Below are 17,500 nucleotides of genomic sequence, written 5' to 3'. Positions count from 1 at the left end.
ATTTCGTAAAGTGGGTGTTCACTGCTGACATATGGCTCTTTTTTGATTGAAAGAGATATTAATATGAAAATAAACGTGAATCTTACCGTTGTGGTTTGCTTTTTACATTTAGTCAAGTTTTGACTAAAAGTTTTAACATAGACGGGGAATCGAGACCGAGGGTCGTGGTTTGTGTGTGTGTGTGTGTGTGTGTGTGTGTGTGTCTGTGTCTGTGTCTGTGTCTGTGTCTGTGTGTCTGTGTGTAGAGCAATTCAGAAAAAAGTACTAGACCGATCTTCATGAAACTTTACATGAGGGTTCCTGAGTATGATATCCTTAGACTTTTTTTTATTTGTTTGATAAATGTCTTTGATGACGTCATATCCGACTTTTTGTGAAAGTTGAGGCCGCAATGTCACACCCTCATTTTCAATCAAATTGATGGAAATTTTGGCCAAGCAATCTTCGACAAAGGCCGGACTTTGGTATTGTATTTCAGCTTGGAGGCTTAAAAAATAATTAATGACTTTGATCATTAAAAATCAGAATTTGTTTTATGAAACGATCAGCTTATTCTTCATCATTTTCTGATTCCAAATACATATGAATATGTTATATTCGGATTAAAAACAAGCTCTGAAAATTAAAACTATGAAAACTATGATTAAAATCAAATTTCCGAAATCGATTCAAAAACAATTTCATCTTATTCCTTGTCGGTTCCTGACTCCAAAATCATATAGTTATATGTTTGGATTAAAAACAAACTCAGAAAGTTAAAAACAATAGAGATAAAGAAAAGCGTGCTATCCTGCTCAGCGCAACCACTACCGTGCTGTTCTGGATTGTCAATTTCACTGCCTTTGCCACGAGCGGTGGACTGACGATGCTAAGAGTTACGGTCTTGCTGAAAAAATGCAGTGCGTTCAGTTTCATTCTGTGAGTTCGACAGCTTGAATAAATGTTGTATTTTCGCCTTACGCGACTTGTTGACTTTTGCATTAAGTTGTTCTTCTTGTTCTTTTTGTTGTTCTTTGTTGTTCATGTTGTTGTTCTTCTTCTTGTTCTTACTGTCACAAAATGTACGAAGATTCTTGTGAACCCCACCCACTCCTCTCGTCCCCTCCCATTATTTTTATTTTTTATTACTAATATTACTATTTTCTTTTCCCGATGATTGCTTTCATCGTTGGTTGATGTTTATGACAGTCAAAACAAACATCGTGTTTTTTGTTTGTTTTTGTTTTTGTTGTTGTTGACAGTTTGTTTCGTCAGTATCCACATGTTTCACGGTGGATTTGTTTTAACAGGTTCAGTCCTCCAGCTGGTCAGACTCCGTGTAGTGGTGCTGTGTTTCGCAGTACGGTACTAGTTAAATAATTCATTGTTTTGGTGCTTTGTTTCACAGTACTAATGAGTGCGTGTTTGGGTGTGTGTGAAAACAAAAAACACAGGCACAAAGGATGTTCATGCTGGAAGAGTACATCAATAAACAAGGACACTTATACAACTCTCGCCCTTCATATAGAAAAGGGGATTGGGCGCATGTAAGTGGGAGTGTACTCCTTTGTTGTGTACACTATCTCACGGCGCATGTAAGTGGGAGTGTGCTCCTTTGTTGTGTACACTATCTCACGGCGCTGTGAAGTGGGAGTGTGCTCCTTTGGTGTGTACACTATCTCACGGCGCTGTGAAGAGGGAGTGTGCTCCTTTGTTGTGTACACTATCTCACGGCGCATGTAAGTGGGAGTGTGCTCCTTTGTTGTGTACACTATCTCACGGCGCTGTGAAGAGGGAGTGTACTCCTTTGTTGTGTACACTATCTCACGGCGCATGTAAGTGGGAGTGTACTTCTTTGTTGTGTACACTATCTCACGGTGCTGTGAAGAGGGAGTGTGCTCCTTTGTTGTGTACACTATCTCACGGCGCTGTGAAGTGGGAGTGTGCTCCTTTGGTGTGTACACTATCTCACGGCGCTGTGAAGAGGGAGTGTGCTCCTTTGTTGTGTACACTATCTCACGGCGCTGTGAAGAGGGAGTGTGCTCCTTTGGTGTGTACACTATCTCACGGCGCTGTGAAGTGGGAGTGTGCTCCTTTGTTGTGTACACTATCTCACGGCGCTGTGAAGTGGGAGTGTGCTCCTTTGGTGTGTACACTATCTCACGGCGCATGTAAGTGGGAGTGTGCTCCTTTGTTGTGTACACTATCTCACGGCGCTGTGAAGTGGGAGTGTGCTCCTTTGTTGTGTACACTATCTCACGGCGCTGTGAAGAGGGAGTGTGCTCCTTTGTTGTGTACACTATCTCACGGCGCTGTGAAGAGGGAGTGTGCTCCTTTGTTGTGTACACTATCTCACGGCGCTGTGAAGAGGGAATGTGCTCCTTTGTTGTGTACACTATATCTCACGGTGCTGTGAAGAGGGAGTGTGCTCCTTTGTTGTGTACACTATATCTCACGGTGCTGTGAAGAGGGAGTGTACTCCTTTGTTGTGTACACTATCTCACGGTGCTGTGAAGAGGGAGTGTACTCCTTTGTTGTGTACACTATCTCACGGTGCTGTGAAGAGGGAGTGTACTCCTTTGTTGTGTACACTATCTCACGGCGCTGTGAAGAGGGAATGTGCTCCTTTGGTGTGTACACTATCTCACGGCGCTGTGAAGTGGGAGTGTGCTCCTTTGTTGTGTACACTATCTCACGGCGCTGTGAAGAGGGAGTGTACTCCTTTGTTGTGTACACTATCTCACGGCGCTGTGAAGAGGGAGTGTGCTCCTTTGTTGTGTACACTATCTCACGGCGCTGTGAAGTGGGAGTGTGCTCCTTTGTTGTGTACACTATCTCATGGCGCATGTAAGTGGGAGTGTGCTCCTTTGGTGTGTACACTATCTCACGGCGCATGTAAGTGGGAGTGTGCTCCTTTGTTGTGTACACTATCTCACGGCGCTGTGAAGAGGGAGTGTACTCCTTTGTTGTGTACACTATCTCACGGCGCTGTGAAGAGGGAGTGTGCTCCTTTGGTGTGTACACTATCTCACGGCGCTGTGAAGTGGGAGTGTGCTCCTTTGGTGTGTACACTATCTCACGGCGCTGTGAAGTGGGAGTGTGCTCCTTTGTTGTGTACACTATCTCACGGCGCTGTGAAGTGGGAGTGTGCTCCTTTGGTGTGTACACTATCTCACGGCGCATGTAAGTGGGAGTGTGCTCCTTTGTTGTGTACACTATCTCACGGCGCTGTGAAGTGGGAGTGTGCTCCTTTGGTGTGTACACTATCTCACGGCGCTGTGAAGTGGGAGTGTGCTCCTTTGTTGTGTACACTATCTCACGGCGCATGTAAGTGGGAGTGTACTCCTTTGTTGTGTACACTATCTCACGGCGCATGTAAGTGGGAGTGTGCTCCTTTGTTGTGTACACTATCTCACGGCGCATGTAAGTGGGAGTGTACTCCTTTGTTGTGTACACTATCTCACGGCGCTGTGAAGAGGGAGTGTGCTCCTTTGTTGTGTACACTATCTCACGGCGCATGTAAGTGGTAGTGTACTCCTTTGGTGTGTACACTATCTCACGGCGCATGTAAGTGGGAGTGTGCTCCTTTGTTGTGTACACTATCTCACGGCGCATGTAAGTGGTAGTGTACTCCTTTGGTGTGTACACTATCTCACGGCGCTGTGAAGTGGGAGTGTGCTCCTTTGTTGTGTACACTATCTCACGGCGCATGTAAGTGGGAGTGTACTCCTTTGTTGTGTACACTATCTCACGGCGCATGTAAGTGGGAGTGTACTCCTTTGTTGTGTACACTATCTCACGGCGCATGTAAGATGTAGTGTACTCCTTTGTTGTGTACACTATCTCACGGCGCTGTGAAGAGGGAGTGTGCTCCTTTGTTGTGTACACTATCTCACGGCGCTGTGAAGAGGGAGTGTACTCCTTTGTTGTGTACACTATCTCACGGCGCTGTGAAGAGGGAGTGTGCTCCTTTGTTGTGTACACTATCTCACGGCGCTGTGAAGTGGGAGTGTGCTCCTTTGCTGTGTACACTATCTCACGGCGCTGTGAAGAGGGAGTGTGCTCCTTTGGTGTGTACACTATCTCACGGCGCTGTGAAGTGGGAGTGTGCTCCTTTGTTGTGTACACTATCTCACGGCGCTGTGAAGTGGGAGTGTGCTCCTTTGTTGTGTACACTATCTCACGGCGCATGTAAGTGGGAGTGTGCTCCTTTGTTGTGTACACTATCTCACGGCGCATGTAAGTGGGAGTGTGCTCCTTTGTTGTGTACACTATCTCACGGCGCATGTAAGTGGGAGTGTACTCCTTTGTTGTGTACACTATCTCACGGCGCTGTGAAGAGGGAGTGTGCTCCTTTGTTGTGTACACTATCTCACGGCGCATGTAAGTGGGAGTGTACTCCTTTGGTGTGTACACTATCTCACGGCGCATGTAAGTGGGAGTGTGCTCCTTTGTTGTGTACACTATCTCACGGCGCATGTAAGTGGTAGTGTACTCCTTTGTTGTGTACACTATCTCACGGCGCTGTGAAGTGGGAGTGTGCTCCTTTGTTGTGTACACTATCTCACGGCGCATGTAAGTGGGAGTGTACTCCTTTGGTGTGTACACTATCTCACGGCGCATGTAAGTGGGAGTGTGCTCTTTTGTTGTGTACACTATCTCACGGCGCATGTAAGTGGTAGTGTACTCCTTTGTTGTGTACACTATCTCACGGCGCTGTGAAGTGGGAGTGTGCTCCTTTGTTGTGTACACTATCTCACGGCGCATGTAAGTGGGAGTGTGCTCCTTTGTTGTGTACACTATCTCACGGTGCTGTGAAGAGGGAATGTGCTCCTTTGGTGTGTACACTATCTCACGGCGCTGTGAAGTGGGAGTGTGCTCCTTTGTTGTGTACACTATCTCACGGCGCTGTGAAGAGGGAGTGTGCTCCTTTGGTGTGTACACTATCTCACGGCGCTGTGAAGAGGGAATGTGCTCCTTTGGTGTGAACACTATCTCACGGTGCTGTGAAGAGGGAATGTGCTCTTTTGTTGTGTACACTATCTCACGGTGCTGTGAAGAGGGAATGTGCTCCTTTGTTGTGTACACTATCTCACGGCGCATGTAAGTGGTAGTGTACTCCTTTGTTGTGTACACTATCTCACGGCGCATGTAAGTGGTAGTGTACTCCTTTGTTGTGTACACTATCTCACGGCGCATGTAAGTGGGAGTGTACTCCTTTGTTGTGTACACTATCTCACGGCGCATGTAAGTGGGAGTGTGCTCCTTTGGTGTGTACACTATCTCACGGCGCATGTAAGTGGGAGTGTACTCCTTTGTTGTGTACACTATCTCACGGCGCTGTGAAGAGGGAGTGTGCTCCTTTGTTGTGTACACTATCTCACGGCGCTGTGAAGAGGGAGTGTGCTCCTTTGTTGTGTACACTATCTCACGGCGCATGTAAGTGGGAGTGTACTCCTTTGTTGTGTACACTATCTCACGGCGCTGTGAAGAGGGAGTGTGCTCCTTTGTTGTGTACACTATCTCACGGCGCTGTGAAGTGGGAGTGTGCTCCTTTGGTGTGTACACTATCTCACGGCGCTGTGAAGAGGGAGTGTGCTCCTTTGGTGTGTACACTATCTCACGGCGCTGTGAAGAGGGAGTGTGCTCCTTTGGTGTGTACACTATCTCACGGCGCTGTGAAGTGGGAGTGTGCTCCTTTGTTGTGTACACTATCTCACGGCGCTGTGAAGTGGGAGTGTGCTCCTTTGGTGTGTACACTATCTCACGGCGCATGTAAGTGGGAGTGTGCTCCTTTGTTGTGTACACTATCTCACGGCGCTGTGAAGTGGGAGTGTGCTCCTTTGTTGTGTACACTATCTCACGGCGCTGTGAAGTGGGAGTGTGCTCCTTTGGTGTGTACACTATCTCACGGCGCTGTGAAGAGGGAGTTTACTCCTTTGTTGTGTACACTATCTCACGGCGCTGTGAAGTGGGAGTGTGCTCCTTTGTTGTGTACACTATCTCACGGCGCATGTAAGTGGGAGTGTGCTCCTTTGTTGTGTACACTATCTCACGGCGCATGTAAGTGGGAGTGTGCTCCTTTGTTGTGTACACTATCTCACGGCGCATGTAAGTGGGAGTGTACTCCTTTGTTGTGTACACTATCTCACGGCGCTGTGAAGTGGGAGTGTACTCCTTTGTTGTGTACACTATCTCACGGCGCATGTAAGTGGGAGTGTACTCCTTTGGTGTGTACACTATCTCACGGCGCATGTAAGTGGGAGTGTGCTCCTTTGTTGTGTACACTATCTCACGGCGCATGTAAGTGGTAGTGTACTTCTTTGTTGTGTACACTATCTCACGGCGCTGTGAAGTGGGAGTGTGCTCCTTTGTTGTGTACACTATCTCACGGCGCATGTAAGTGGGAGTGTACTCATTTGGTGTGTACACTATCTCACGGCGCATGTAAGTGGGAGTGTGCTCTTTTGTTGTGTACACTATCTCACGGCGCATGTAAGTGGTAGTGTACTCCTTTGTTGTGTACACTATCTCACGGCGCTGTGAAGTGGGAGTGTGCTCCTTTGTTGTGTACACTATCTCACGGCGCATGTAAGTGGGAGTGTGCTCCTTTGTTGTGTACACTATCTCACGGCGCTGTGAAGAGGGAATGTGCTCCTTTGTTGTGTACACTATCTCACGGCGCTGTGAAGAGGGAGTGTGCTCCTTTGGTGTGTACACTATCTCACGGCGCTGTGAAGAGGGAATGTGCTCTTTTGTTGTGTACACTATCTCACGGCGCTGTGAAGAGGGAATGTGCTCCTTTGGTGTGAACACTATCTCACGGTGCTGTGAAGAGGGAATGTGCTCTTTTGTTGTGTACACTATCTCACGGTGCTGTGAAGAGGGAATGTGCTCCTTTGGTGTGTACACTATCTCACGGCGCATGTAAGTGGTAGTGTACCCCTTTGTTGTGTACACTATCTCACGGCGCATGTAAGTGGTAGTGTACTCCTTTGTTGTGTACACTATCTCACGGCGCATGTAAGTGGGAGTGTACTCCTTTGTTGTGTACACTATCTCACGGCGCTGTGAAGAGGGAGTGTGCTCCTTTGTTGTGTACACTATCTCACGGCGCATGTAAGTGGTAGTGTACTCCTTTGTTGTGTACACTATCTCACGGCGCATGTAAGTGGGAGTGTACTCCTTTGTTGTGTACACTATCTCACGGTGCTGTGAAGAGGGAGTGTGCTCCTTTGTTGTGTACACTATCTCACGGCGCTGTGAAGTGGGAGTGTGCTCCTTTGTTGTGTACACTATCTCACGGCGCATGTAAGTGGGAGTGTACTCCTTTGTTGTGTACACTATCTCACGGCGCTGTGAAGAGGGAGTGTGCTCCTTTGTTGTGTACACTATCTCACGGCGCATGTAAGTGGGAGTGTACTCCTTTGTTGTGTACACTATCTCACGGCGCTGTGAAGAGGAAGTGTGCTCCTTTGTTGTGTACACTATCTCACGGCACTGTGAAGAGGGAATGTGCTCCTTTGTTGTGTACACTATCTCACGGCGCTGTGAAGAGGGAGTGTACTCCTTTGTTGTGTACACTATCTCACGGCGCTGTGAAGAGGGAGTGTGCTCCTTTGGTGTGAACACTATCTCACGGCGCTGTGAAGAGGGAATGTGCTCTTTTGTTGTGTACACTATCTCACGGCGCTGTGAAGAGGGAATGTGCTCCTTTGGTGTGAACACTATCTCACGGTGCTGTGAAGAGGGAATGTGCTCCTTTGTTGTGTACACTATCTCACGGTGCTGTGAAGAGGGAATGTGCTCCTTTGGTGTGTACACTATCTCACGGCGCTGTGAAGAGGGAGTGTGCTCCTTTGTTGTGTACACTATCTCACGGCGCATGTAAGTGGTAGTGTACCCCTTTGTTGTGTACACTATCTCACGGCGCATGTAAGTGGTAGTGTACTCCTTTGTTGTGTACACTATCTCACGGCGCATGTAAGTGGGAGTGTACTCCTTTGTTGTGTACACTATCTCACGGCGCTGTGAAGTGGGAGTGTGCTCCTTTGTTGTGTACACTATCTCACGGCGCATGTAAGTGGTAGTGTACTCCTTTGGTGTGTACACTATCTCACGGCGCTGTGAAGAGGGAGTGTACTCCTTTGTTGTGTACACTATCTCACGGCGCATGTAAGTGGGAGTGTGCTCCTTTGTTGTGTACACTATCTCACGGCGCTGTGAAGAGGGAGTGTGCTCCTTTGGTGTGTACACTATCTCACGGCGCTGTGAAGAGGGAGTGTGCTCCTTTGGTGTGTACACTATCTCACGGCGCATGTAAGTGGTAGTGTACTCCTTTGTTGTGTACACTATCTCACGGCGCTGTGAAGTGGGAGTGTGCTCCTTTGTTGTGTACACTATCTCACGGCGCTGTGAAGTGGGAGTGTGCTCTTTTGCTGTGTACACTATCTCACGGCGCTGTGAAGAGGGAGTGTGCTCCTTTGTTGTGTACACTATCTGACGGCGCTGTGAAGTGGGAGTGTGCTCCTTTGTTGTGTACACTATCTCACGGCGCATGTAAGTGGGAGTGTACCCCTTTGTTTTGTACACTATCTCACGGCGCATGTAAGTGGTAGTGTACTCCTTTGTTGTGTACACTATCTCACGGCGCATGTAAGTGGGAGTGTACTCCTTTGTTGTGTACACTATCTCACGGCGCTGTGAAGAGGGAGTGTGCTCCTTTGTTATGTACACTATCTCACGGCGCATGTAAGTGGTAGTGTACTCCTTTGTTGTGTACACTATCTCACGGCGCTGTGAAGAGGGAGTGTGCTCCTTTGTTGTGTACACTATCTCACGGCGCATGTAAGTGGTAGTGTACTCCTTTGTTGTGTACACTATCTCACGGCGCTGTGAAGAGGGAGTGTGCTCCTTTGTTGTGTACACTATCTCACGGCGCATGTAAGTGGGAGTGTACTCCTTTGTTGTGTACACTATCTCACGGCGCTGTGAAGAGGGAGTGTGCTCCTTTGGTGTGTACACTATCTCACGGCGCTGTGAAGAGGGAGTGTGCTCCTTTGGTGTGTACACTATCTCACGGCGCTGTGAAGAGGGAGTGTGCTCCTTTGGTGTGTACACTATCTCACGGCGCATGTAAGTGGTAGTGTACTCCTTTGTTGTGTACACTATCTCACGGCGCTGTGAAGAGGGAGTGTGCTCCTTTGTTGTGTACACTATCTCACGGCGCTGTGAAGTGGGAGTGTGCTCTTTTGCTGTGTACACTATCTCACGGCGCTGTGAAGAGGGAGTGTGCTCCTTTGTTGTGTACACTATCTGACGGCGCTGTTAAGTGGGAGTGTGCTCCTTTGGTGTGTACACTATCTCACGGCGCATGTAAGTGGGAGTGTGCTCCTTTGTTGTGTACACTATCTCACGGCGCTGTGAAGAGGGAATGTGCTCCTTTGTTGTGTACACTATCTCACGGCGCTGTGAAGAGGGAGTGTGCTCCTTTGGTGTGTACACTATCTCACGGCGCTGTGAAGAGGGAATGTGCTCTTTTGTTGTGTACACTATCTCACGGCGCTGTGAAGAGGGAATGTGCTCCTTTGGTGTGTACACTATCTCACGGCGCTGTGAAGAGGGAATGTGCTCTTTTGTTGTGTACACTATCTCACGGTGCTGTGAAGAGGGAATGTGCTCCTTTGGTGTGTACACTATCTCACGGCGCATGTAAGTGGTAGTGTACCCCTTTGTTGTGTACACTATCTCACGGCGCATGTAAGTGGTAGTGTACTCCTTTGTTGTGTACACTATCTCACGGCGCATGTAAGTGGGAGTGTACTCCTTTGTTGTGTACACTATCTCACGGCGCTGTGAAGAGGGAGTGTGCTCCTTTGTTGTGTACACTATCTCACGGCGCATGTAAGTGGTAGTGTACTCCTTTATTGTGTACACTATCTCACGGCGCTGTGAAGAGGGAGTGTGCTCCTTTGTTGTGTACACTATCTCACGGCGCATGTAAGTGGTAGTGTGCTCCTTTGTTGTGTACACTATCTCACGGCGCTGTGAAGTGGGAGTGTGCTCCTTTGGTGTGTACACTATCTCACGGCGCAAGTAAGTGGGAGTGTACTCCTTTGTTGTGTACACTATCTCACGGCGCTGTGAAGAGGGAGTGTACTCCTTTGTTGTGTACACTATCTCACGGCGCATGTAAGTGGGAGTGTACTCCTTTGTTGTGTACACTATCTTACGGCGCTGTGAAGAGGAAGTGTGCTCCTTTGTTGTGTACACTATCTCACGGCGCTGTGAAGAGGGAATGTGCTCCTTTGTTGTGTACACTATCTCACGGCGCTGTGAAGAGGGAGTGTACTCCTTTGTTGTGTACACTATCTCACGGCGCTGTGAAGAGGGAGTGTGCTCCTTTGGTGTGAACACTATCTCACGGTGCTGTGAAGAGGGAATGTGCTCCTTTGTTGTGTACACTATCTCACGGCGCTGTGAAGAGGGAATGTGCTCCTTTGGTGTGAACACTATCTCACGGTGCTGTGAAGAGGGAATGTGCTCCTTTGTTGTGTACACTATCTCACGGCGCTGTGAAGAGGGAATGTGCTCCTTGGTGTGTACACTATCTCACGGCGCTGTGAAGAGGGAGTGTGCTCCTTTGTTGTGTACACTATCTCACGGCGCATGTAAGTGGTAGTGTACCCCTTTGTTGTGTACACTATCACACGGCGCATGTAAGTGGTAGTGTACCCCTTTGTTGTGTACACTATCTCACGGCGCATGTAAGTGGGAGTGTACTCCTTTGTTGTGTACACTATCTCACGGCGCTGTGAAGAGGGAGTGTGCTCCTTTGTTGTGTACACTATCTCACGGCGCATGTAAGTGGTAGTGTACTCCTTTGTTGTGTACACTATCTCACGGCGCTGTGAAGAGGGAGTGTGCTCCTTTGTTGTGTACACTATCTCACGGCGCATGTAAGTGGTAGTGTACTCCTTTGTTGTGTACACTATCTCACGGCGCTGTGAAGAGGGAGTGTGCTCCTTTGTTGTGTACACTATCTCACGGCGCATGTAAGTGGGAGTGTACTCCTTTGTTGTGTACACTATCTCACGGCGCTGTGAAGTGGGAGTGTGCTCCTTTGGTGTGTACACTATCTCACGGCGCTGTGAAGAGGGAGTGTGCTCCTTTGGTGTGTACACTATCTCACGGCGCTGTGAAGAGGGAGTGTGCTCCTTTGGTGTGTACACTATCTCACGGCGCATGTAAGTGGTAGTGTACTCCTTTGTTGTGTACACTATCTCACGGCGCTGTGAAGAGGGAGTGTGCTCCTTTGTTGTGTACACTATCTCACGGCGCATGTAAGTGGTAGTGTACTCCTTTGTTGTGTACACTATCTCACGGCGCTGTGAAGAGGGAGTGTGCTCCTTTGTTGTGTACACTATCTCACGGCGCATGTAAGTGGGAGTGTACTCCTTTGTTGTGTACACTATCTCACGGCGCTGTGAAGTGGGAGTGTGCTCCTTTGGTGTGTACACTATCTCACGGCGCTGTGAAGAGGGAGTGTGCTCCTTTGGTGTGTACACTATCTCACGGCGCTGTGAAGAGGGAGTGTGCTCTTTTGTTGTGTACACTATCTCACGGCGCTGTGAAGAGGGAGTGTGCTCCTTTGGTGTGTACACTATCTCACGGCGCTGTGAAGAGGGAGTGTGCTCCTTTGGTGTGTACACTATCTCACGGCGCTGTGAAGAGGGAGTGTACTCCTTTGTTGTGTACACTATCTCACGGCGCTGTGAAGTGGGAGTGTGCTCCTTTGCTGTGTACACTATCTCACGGCGCTGTGAAGAGGGAGTGTACTCCTTTGTTGTGTACACTATCTCACGGCGCTGTGAAGAGGGAGTGTGCTCCTTTGCTGTGTACACTATCTCACGGCGCTGTGAAGTGGGAGTGTACTCCTTTGTTGTGTACACTATCTCACGGCGCATGTAAGTGGGAGTGTACTCCTTTGTTGTGTACACTATCTCACGGCGCTGTGAAGAGGAAAGTAAAATAAAGCGCTGTTTGAAAAAAAAGTGGGAGTGGGGGCGGGAGAAAGAACTTGTGACGGCTGCAATCTGCCCCAAACAGAAACCCAGCATCGCTGTAGGCTGGTAGCAAACATAGCCATAGCAATGGAACCGAACCCATGATAGAGTACCTGCCTATGGTTAGCTAATACGCCACTCATACGCACAGTCATCGGTTTTCCCCTTTAGCTTGTATTTTATAGATATTTACAGGTTTCCAATCATTAATCATCACCTCTGAAGGGCTAGTCAAAAAGCGGTTATGATCAGCTTATTTTAGCAGGGACAGAAGGTGTCAGTGCGTGCGACTGCCATTGCATGATGTGTACGAAATTGCGATTGTGTTTTGAGTCCGTACTGATCTTTTTGAGTTAATATCAACCAACCATGTACCCGAGTGCAAACACATTAACAACCGTTGTGGACTTGATGCAAGTAATCTACCTCAGCTAAGCTTCCTCTACCAACGTGGCGCGGGGCCTTATCCGCACAGATCGGTGTCACTAGAAGTCGAAAAGACGCGAAAAGACGCGTAAAAGACGCGAAAAGACACGAAAAGACAGCAAATAGATACGAAAAGACGCACAAATACACGAAAACACACATTTGACCCTTTCACCATTGACACTCACACAGTGCATTCACACCTTCTTGTAACAATCACCTCCTCACTTTTCTTTTCTTTATTTGGTGTTTAACGTCGTTTTCAACCATTCAAGGTTATATCGCGACGGGGAAAGGGGGGAGATGGGATAGAGCCACTTGTCAATTGTTTCTTGTTCATAAAAGCACCAATCAAAAATTTGCTCCAGGGCCGGGCTTGCAACAGAATTCGCTATCTCTTAAATGAGGCTTTGATCTGAGCGCATCAAACATTCCCACACGAACGTGTTATCAGCGGCTACCCCGGGTAACTCATAAAAGTTACGCAACTGACCACACGCCAGCTGAGCAGGTATTCTATCCATCCGATCCGACAAAGGAATTAACATCTACTTGACAAAACGCCGATTCCCCTAACACACCCAGTCAAGCTGGCGGCACATTACATTACGACCACCTGGGGCCCAAGCGATCCGTTTTTGGCGAGCTTTTCACAAATGACCGCCCACTTCAAACAGATAAGGACTTCCTCGTATACACACGCACACACAAGCTCATACACACTTACACACACTTACACACACACACACACACACACACACACATGCGAGAGAAGAAGAGAGAGAGAGAGGAAGAGAGAGAGAGAGAGAGAGAGAGAGAGAGAGAGAGAGAGAGAGAGAGAGAGAGAGAGAGAGAGAGAGAGAGAGAGAACTCAGAACTCAGAACTCAGAACTTTATTACATAAGGATAAAGGTTTTAGGCTTAGCCTAATCTTCCAACCTGTCATTGGAACATACTACAGAGAATAATTGTAAACGAAAGCAAAGACTGCGCACATACACACACACACATCTACACACACACCCTCGTATACACACACACGCACACACAAGCTCATACACACTTACACACACACACACACACACACACACACACACACACACACACACACACACACACACACACACACACACATGCGAGAGAGAGAGAGAGAGAGGAAGAGAGAGAGAGAGGAGAGAGAGAGAGAGAGAGAGAGAGAGAGAGAGAGAGAGAGAGAGAGAGAGAGAGAGAGAGAGTGTGTGCATGTTTTGATGATCGTTTATATTAAATCACCAATCTCAACTAAAAACAGTTACATGTACCAGGACTTTTCGTGTCTTTTCGCGTCTTTTCGCGTCTTTTCGACTTTTAGTGACACCCGCACAGATGACATCAAAAGCTTCACGACATTATTTATGCATGCACAAATCTGACGTAGTTTGCTTTGATTTTGATTTTTGTTCTCCTCTCTTCTCTTTCACATTTTAAAAAACTGTAAGTAGCAATTTGCTTTTTGCATTTATTTTGAATATCACAAACGAATTTGAAGCCAATAGAGAGTTGTCAGATTCCGACAGACGCACATATTCTCACTTGCATCAATGTCAGATAGTTTTTTTGTTTTTTACATTTAGTCAAGATTTGACTAAATGTTTTAACATAGACGGGGAATCGAGACGATGGTCGTGGTGTGTGTGTGTGTGTGTGTGTGTGTGTCTGTGTGTGTGTGTGTGTGTGTGTGTGTGTGTGTGTGTGTGTGTGTGTGTGTGTGTGTGTGTGTGTGTGTGTAGAGCGATTCAGAGTAAACTACTGGACCGATCTTTATGAAATTTTACATGAGAGTTCCTGGGTATGAAATCCCCAGAGTTTTTTTTAAATTTTTTGGATAAATGTCTTTGATGACGTCATATCCGGCTTTTTGTAAAAGTTGAGGCGGCACTGTCACACCCTCATTTTGGGCGGGGATGTAGCTCAGTCGGTAGCGAGCTGGATTTGTATCCAGTTTGCCGCTGTCAGCGTGAATCGTCCCCACGTTCGGCGAGAGATTTATTTCTCAGAGTCAACTTTGTGTGCAGACTCTCCTCGGTGTCCGAACACCCACGTGTGTACACGCAAGCACAAGACCAAGTGCGCACGAAAAAGATCCTGTAATCCATGTCAAAGTTCGGTGGGTTATAGAAACACGAAAATACCCAGCATGCTCCCCCGAAAGCGGCGTATGGCTGCCTAAATGGCGGGGTAAAAACGGTCATACACGAAAAGCCGTGGGAGTTTCAGCCCATGAACAAACAAACAAACAAACAAACAAACAAACACCCTCATTTTTCAATAAAATTAATTGAAATTTTGGCAAAGCAATCTTCGACAAAGGCCGGACTTTGGTATTGCATTTCAGCTTGGTGGCTTAAAAATTAATTAATGACTTTGGTCATTAAAAATCTGAAAATTGTAATTAAAATTTTTTTGTTATAAAATGATCCAAATTTACGTTCATCTTATTCTTTATCATTTTCTGATTCCAAAAACATATAAATATGTTATATTCGGATTAAAAACAAGCTCTGAAATATAAAAATATAAAAATTATAATTAAAATACAATTTCCGAAATCGATTTAAAAACAATTTCATCTTATTCCTTGTCGGTTTCTGATTCCAAAAACATATAGATATGATATGTTTGGATTAAAAACACGCTCAGAAAGTTAAAACGAAGAGAGGTACAGAAAAGCGTGCTATGCAGCACAGCGAAACCACTACCGCGCTAAACAGGCTCGTCAGTTTCACTGCGTTTTGCACGAGCGCCGGACTACGGTCATTGTGAAAAAATGCAGTGCGTTCAGTTTCATTTTGTGAGTTCCACAGCTTGACTAAATGTAGTAATTTCGCCTTACGCCACTTGTTTTCTTCTTCACAGAGCTAGTTAAATGATTCACTGTTTCATTGTCTCAGACCTCGATCTGTTCATCACTCCGTGGTGCTGTGTTTCATAGTTCTAGTTAAATTACTCATATATCATTGTTTCACTGTTTCAGACCTCCAACTCTGTGATGCTGTGTTTCACAGTACTAGTTAAATTACTCATATATCATTGTTTCACTGTTTCAGACCTCCAGCTCTGTGATGCTGTGTTTCACAGTACTAGTTAAATTACTCATATATCATTGTTTCACTGTTTCAGACCTCCAACTCTGTGATGCTGTGTTTCACAGTACTAGTTAAATTACTCATATATCATTGTTTCACTGTTTCAGACACCAGCTAGTCAGACTCCGTGGTGCTGTGTTTCACTGATGCAGACACTAGCCGGTCAGTCCCCGCGGTGTTGAAGGATTCCCAGAAGATAATGGTGACCAACACAATGCACAGATATTTCACTGTTTCATCAGTATTCACGTAGTTCACAGTTACAAGTTTCACTGTTTTAGACCTCCATCTGATCAGACAGACCCCGTGGTGTTGTGGTTCCCAGTACCAGTTAAGCGATTCACTGTTTCATTGTTTTAGACCTCGATCTCTCCATGACTCCGTGGTGCTGTGTTTCACAGTACTAGTCAAATCATTCATTGTTTCAGACCGCCTTGATCTGGCCACAGTACTAGTCAAATGATTCATTGTTTCAGACCGCCTTGATCTGTCCATGACTCCGTGGTGCTGTTTCACAGTACTAATCAAATGATTCATTTTTTCAGACCGCCTTGATCTGGCCAGACTCCGTGATGCTGTATTTCACATTACTAGTCAGATGATTCACTGATTCAGACACTAGCCGGTCAGACCCCGTGGTGTTAAAGGATTTCCAGAAGATTATGGTGACCAACACAATACACAGATATGTCACTGTTTCATCAGTATTCACATGGTTCACAATTAAGCCTACCTGTTTCAGACCTCCAGCTGGACAGAACCCGTGTTGCTGTGTTTCACAGTACTAGTCAAATGATTCACTGTTTCACTGTTTCAGACCTCCATCTGACAAGACTCCGTGTTGCTGTGTTTCACAGTATTACTTAAATGATTCACTGTGTTTCACAGTACTACTTAAATGATTCACTATTCATTTTCACTGTTTCAGACCTCCAGCTGGATATACTCCGTTGTGCTGTGTTTCACAGTACTAGTTATATGATTCACTGTGTTTCATTGTACTAGTTAAATGATTCACTGTTTAACCTTTTCAGACCTCCATCTGACAAGACTCCGTGTTGCTGTGTTTCACAGTACGACTTAAATGATTCACTATTTCACTGTTTCAGACCTCCAGCTGGATAGGCTCCGTTGTGCTGTGTTTCACAGTACTAGTTATATGATTCACTGTGTTTCATTGTACTAGTTATATGATTCACTGTTTAACCTTTTCAGACCTCCAGCTGGACAGACCCCGTGCTTCCGAAGGAGTCCCAGAAGAAAATGGTGGCGAACACCATGCACGCGCTTCGTTCCAGACTGGGCGAGGTGGGGGTGCAGGTTTTTAAGACGATCTTTGCCATTCGTCCCGACTTCAAGCAACACTTCTCTTTCAAAGATCTGGTATGTGCAATGTAAAGTGTCACCACCCACACACACACACACCACCACCCACCACCCACACACACACCACCACCCACACACACACACACACCACCACCCACCCCCCACACACACGCCACCACTACCACCACCCACACACACACACACCACCACACACACCCCACACACACACCACCACCCACACACACACACACCACCACCCACCACCCACACACACGCCACCACTACCACCACCACCCACACACACACACCACCACCCACCCCCCACACACACACCACGACCCACACACACCACCACCCACCCCCCACCACCCACCCCCCACACACACGCCACCACTACCACCACCCACACACACACACACCACCACACACACCCCACACACACACCACCACACACACACACACAACCACCCACCCCCCACACACACGCCACCACTACCACCACACACACACACACCCACACCACCACCCACCCCCCACACACACACCACCCCCCACACACACGCCACCACTACCACCACC

At 47.1% G+C, this 17,500-nt stretch overlaps 1 protein-coding gene and 1 long non-coding RNA gene across 2 annotated transcripts in view; one reads left to right on the top strand and one right to left on the bottom strand.

Moving 5' to 3' along the window:
* The window catches only part of LOC138961467 (uncharacterized), a 394,970-nt gene that overhangs the window by 216,986 nt on the left and 160,484 nt on the right, over positions 1–17,500 (bottom strand). The window lies entirely within an intron of this gene.
* Positions 1–17,500, top strand: part of LOC138961456 (uncharacterized) — a 29,153-nt gene that overhangs the window by 5,994 nt on the left and 5,659 nt on the right. The window contains exons 2-3 of the mRNA XM_070333108.1: positions 1–10; positions 16,811–16,978. The exon at positions 1–10 is cut by the window's left edge and continues 92 nt beyond it. Coding sequence (XP_070189209.1) covers positions 1–10; positions 16,811–16,978 — 178 coding nt within the window. The remainder of the gene's footprint in view (positions 11–16,810; positions 16,979–17,500) is intronic.

The sequence above is a fragment of the Littorina saxatilis genome, linkage group LG3 (genome assembly GCF_037325665.1).
Source record: "Littorina saxatilis isolate snail1 linkage group LG3, US_GU_Lsax_2.0, whole genome shotgun sequence".
In the NCBI taxonomy this organism is placed as follows: domain Eukaryota; kingdom Metazoa; phylum Mollusca; class Gastropoda; order Littorinimorpha; family Littorinidae; genus Littorina; species Littorina saxatilis.
The sequence above is the reverse complement of the archived record's forward strand: the minus strand, read 5'-3'. Positions and strand labels throughout refer to the sequence as shown.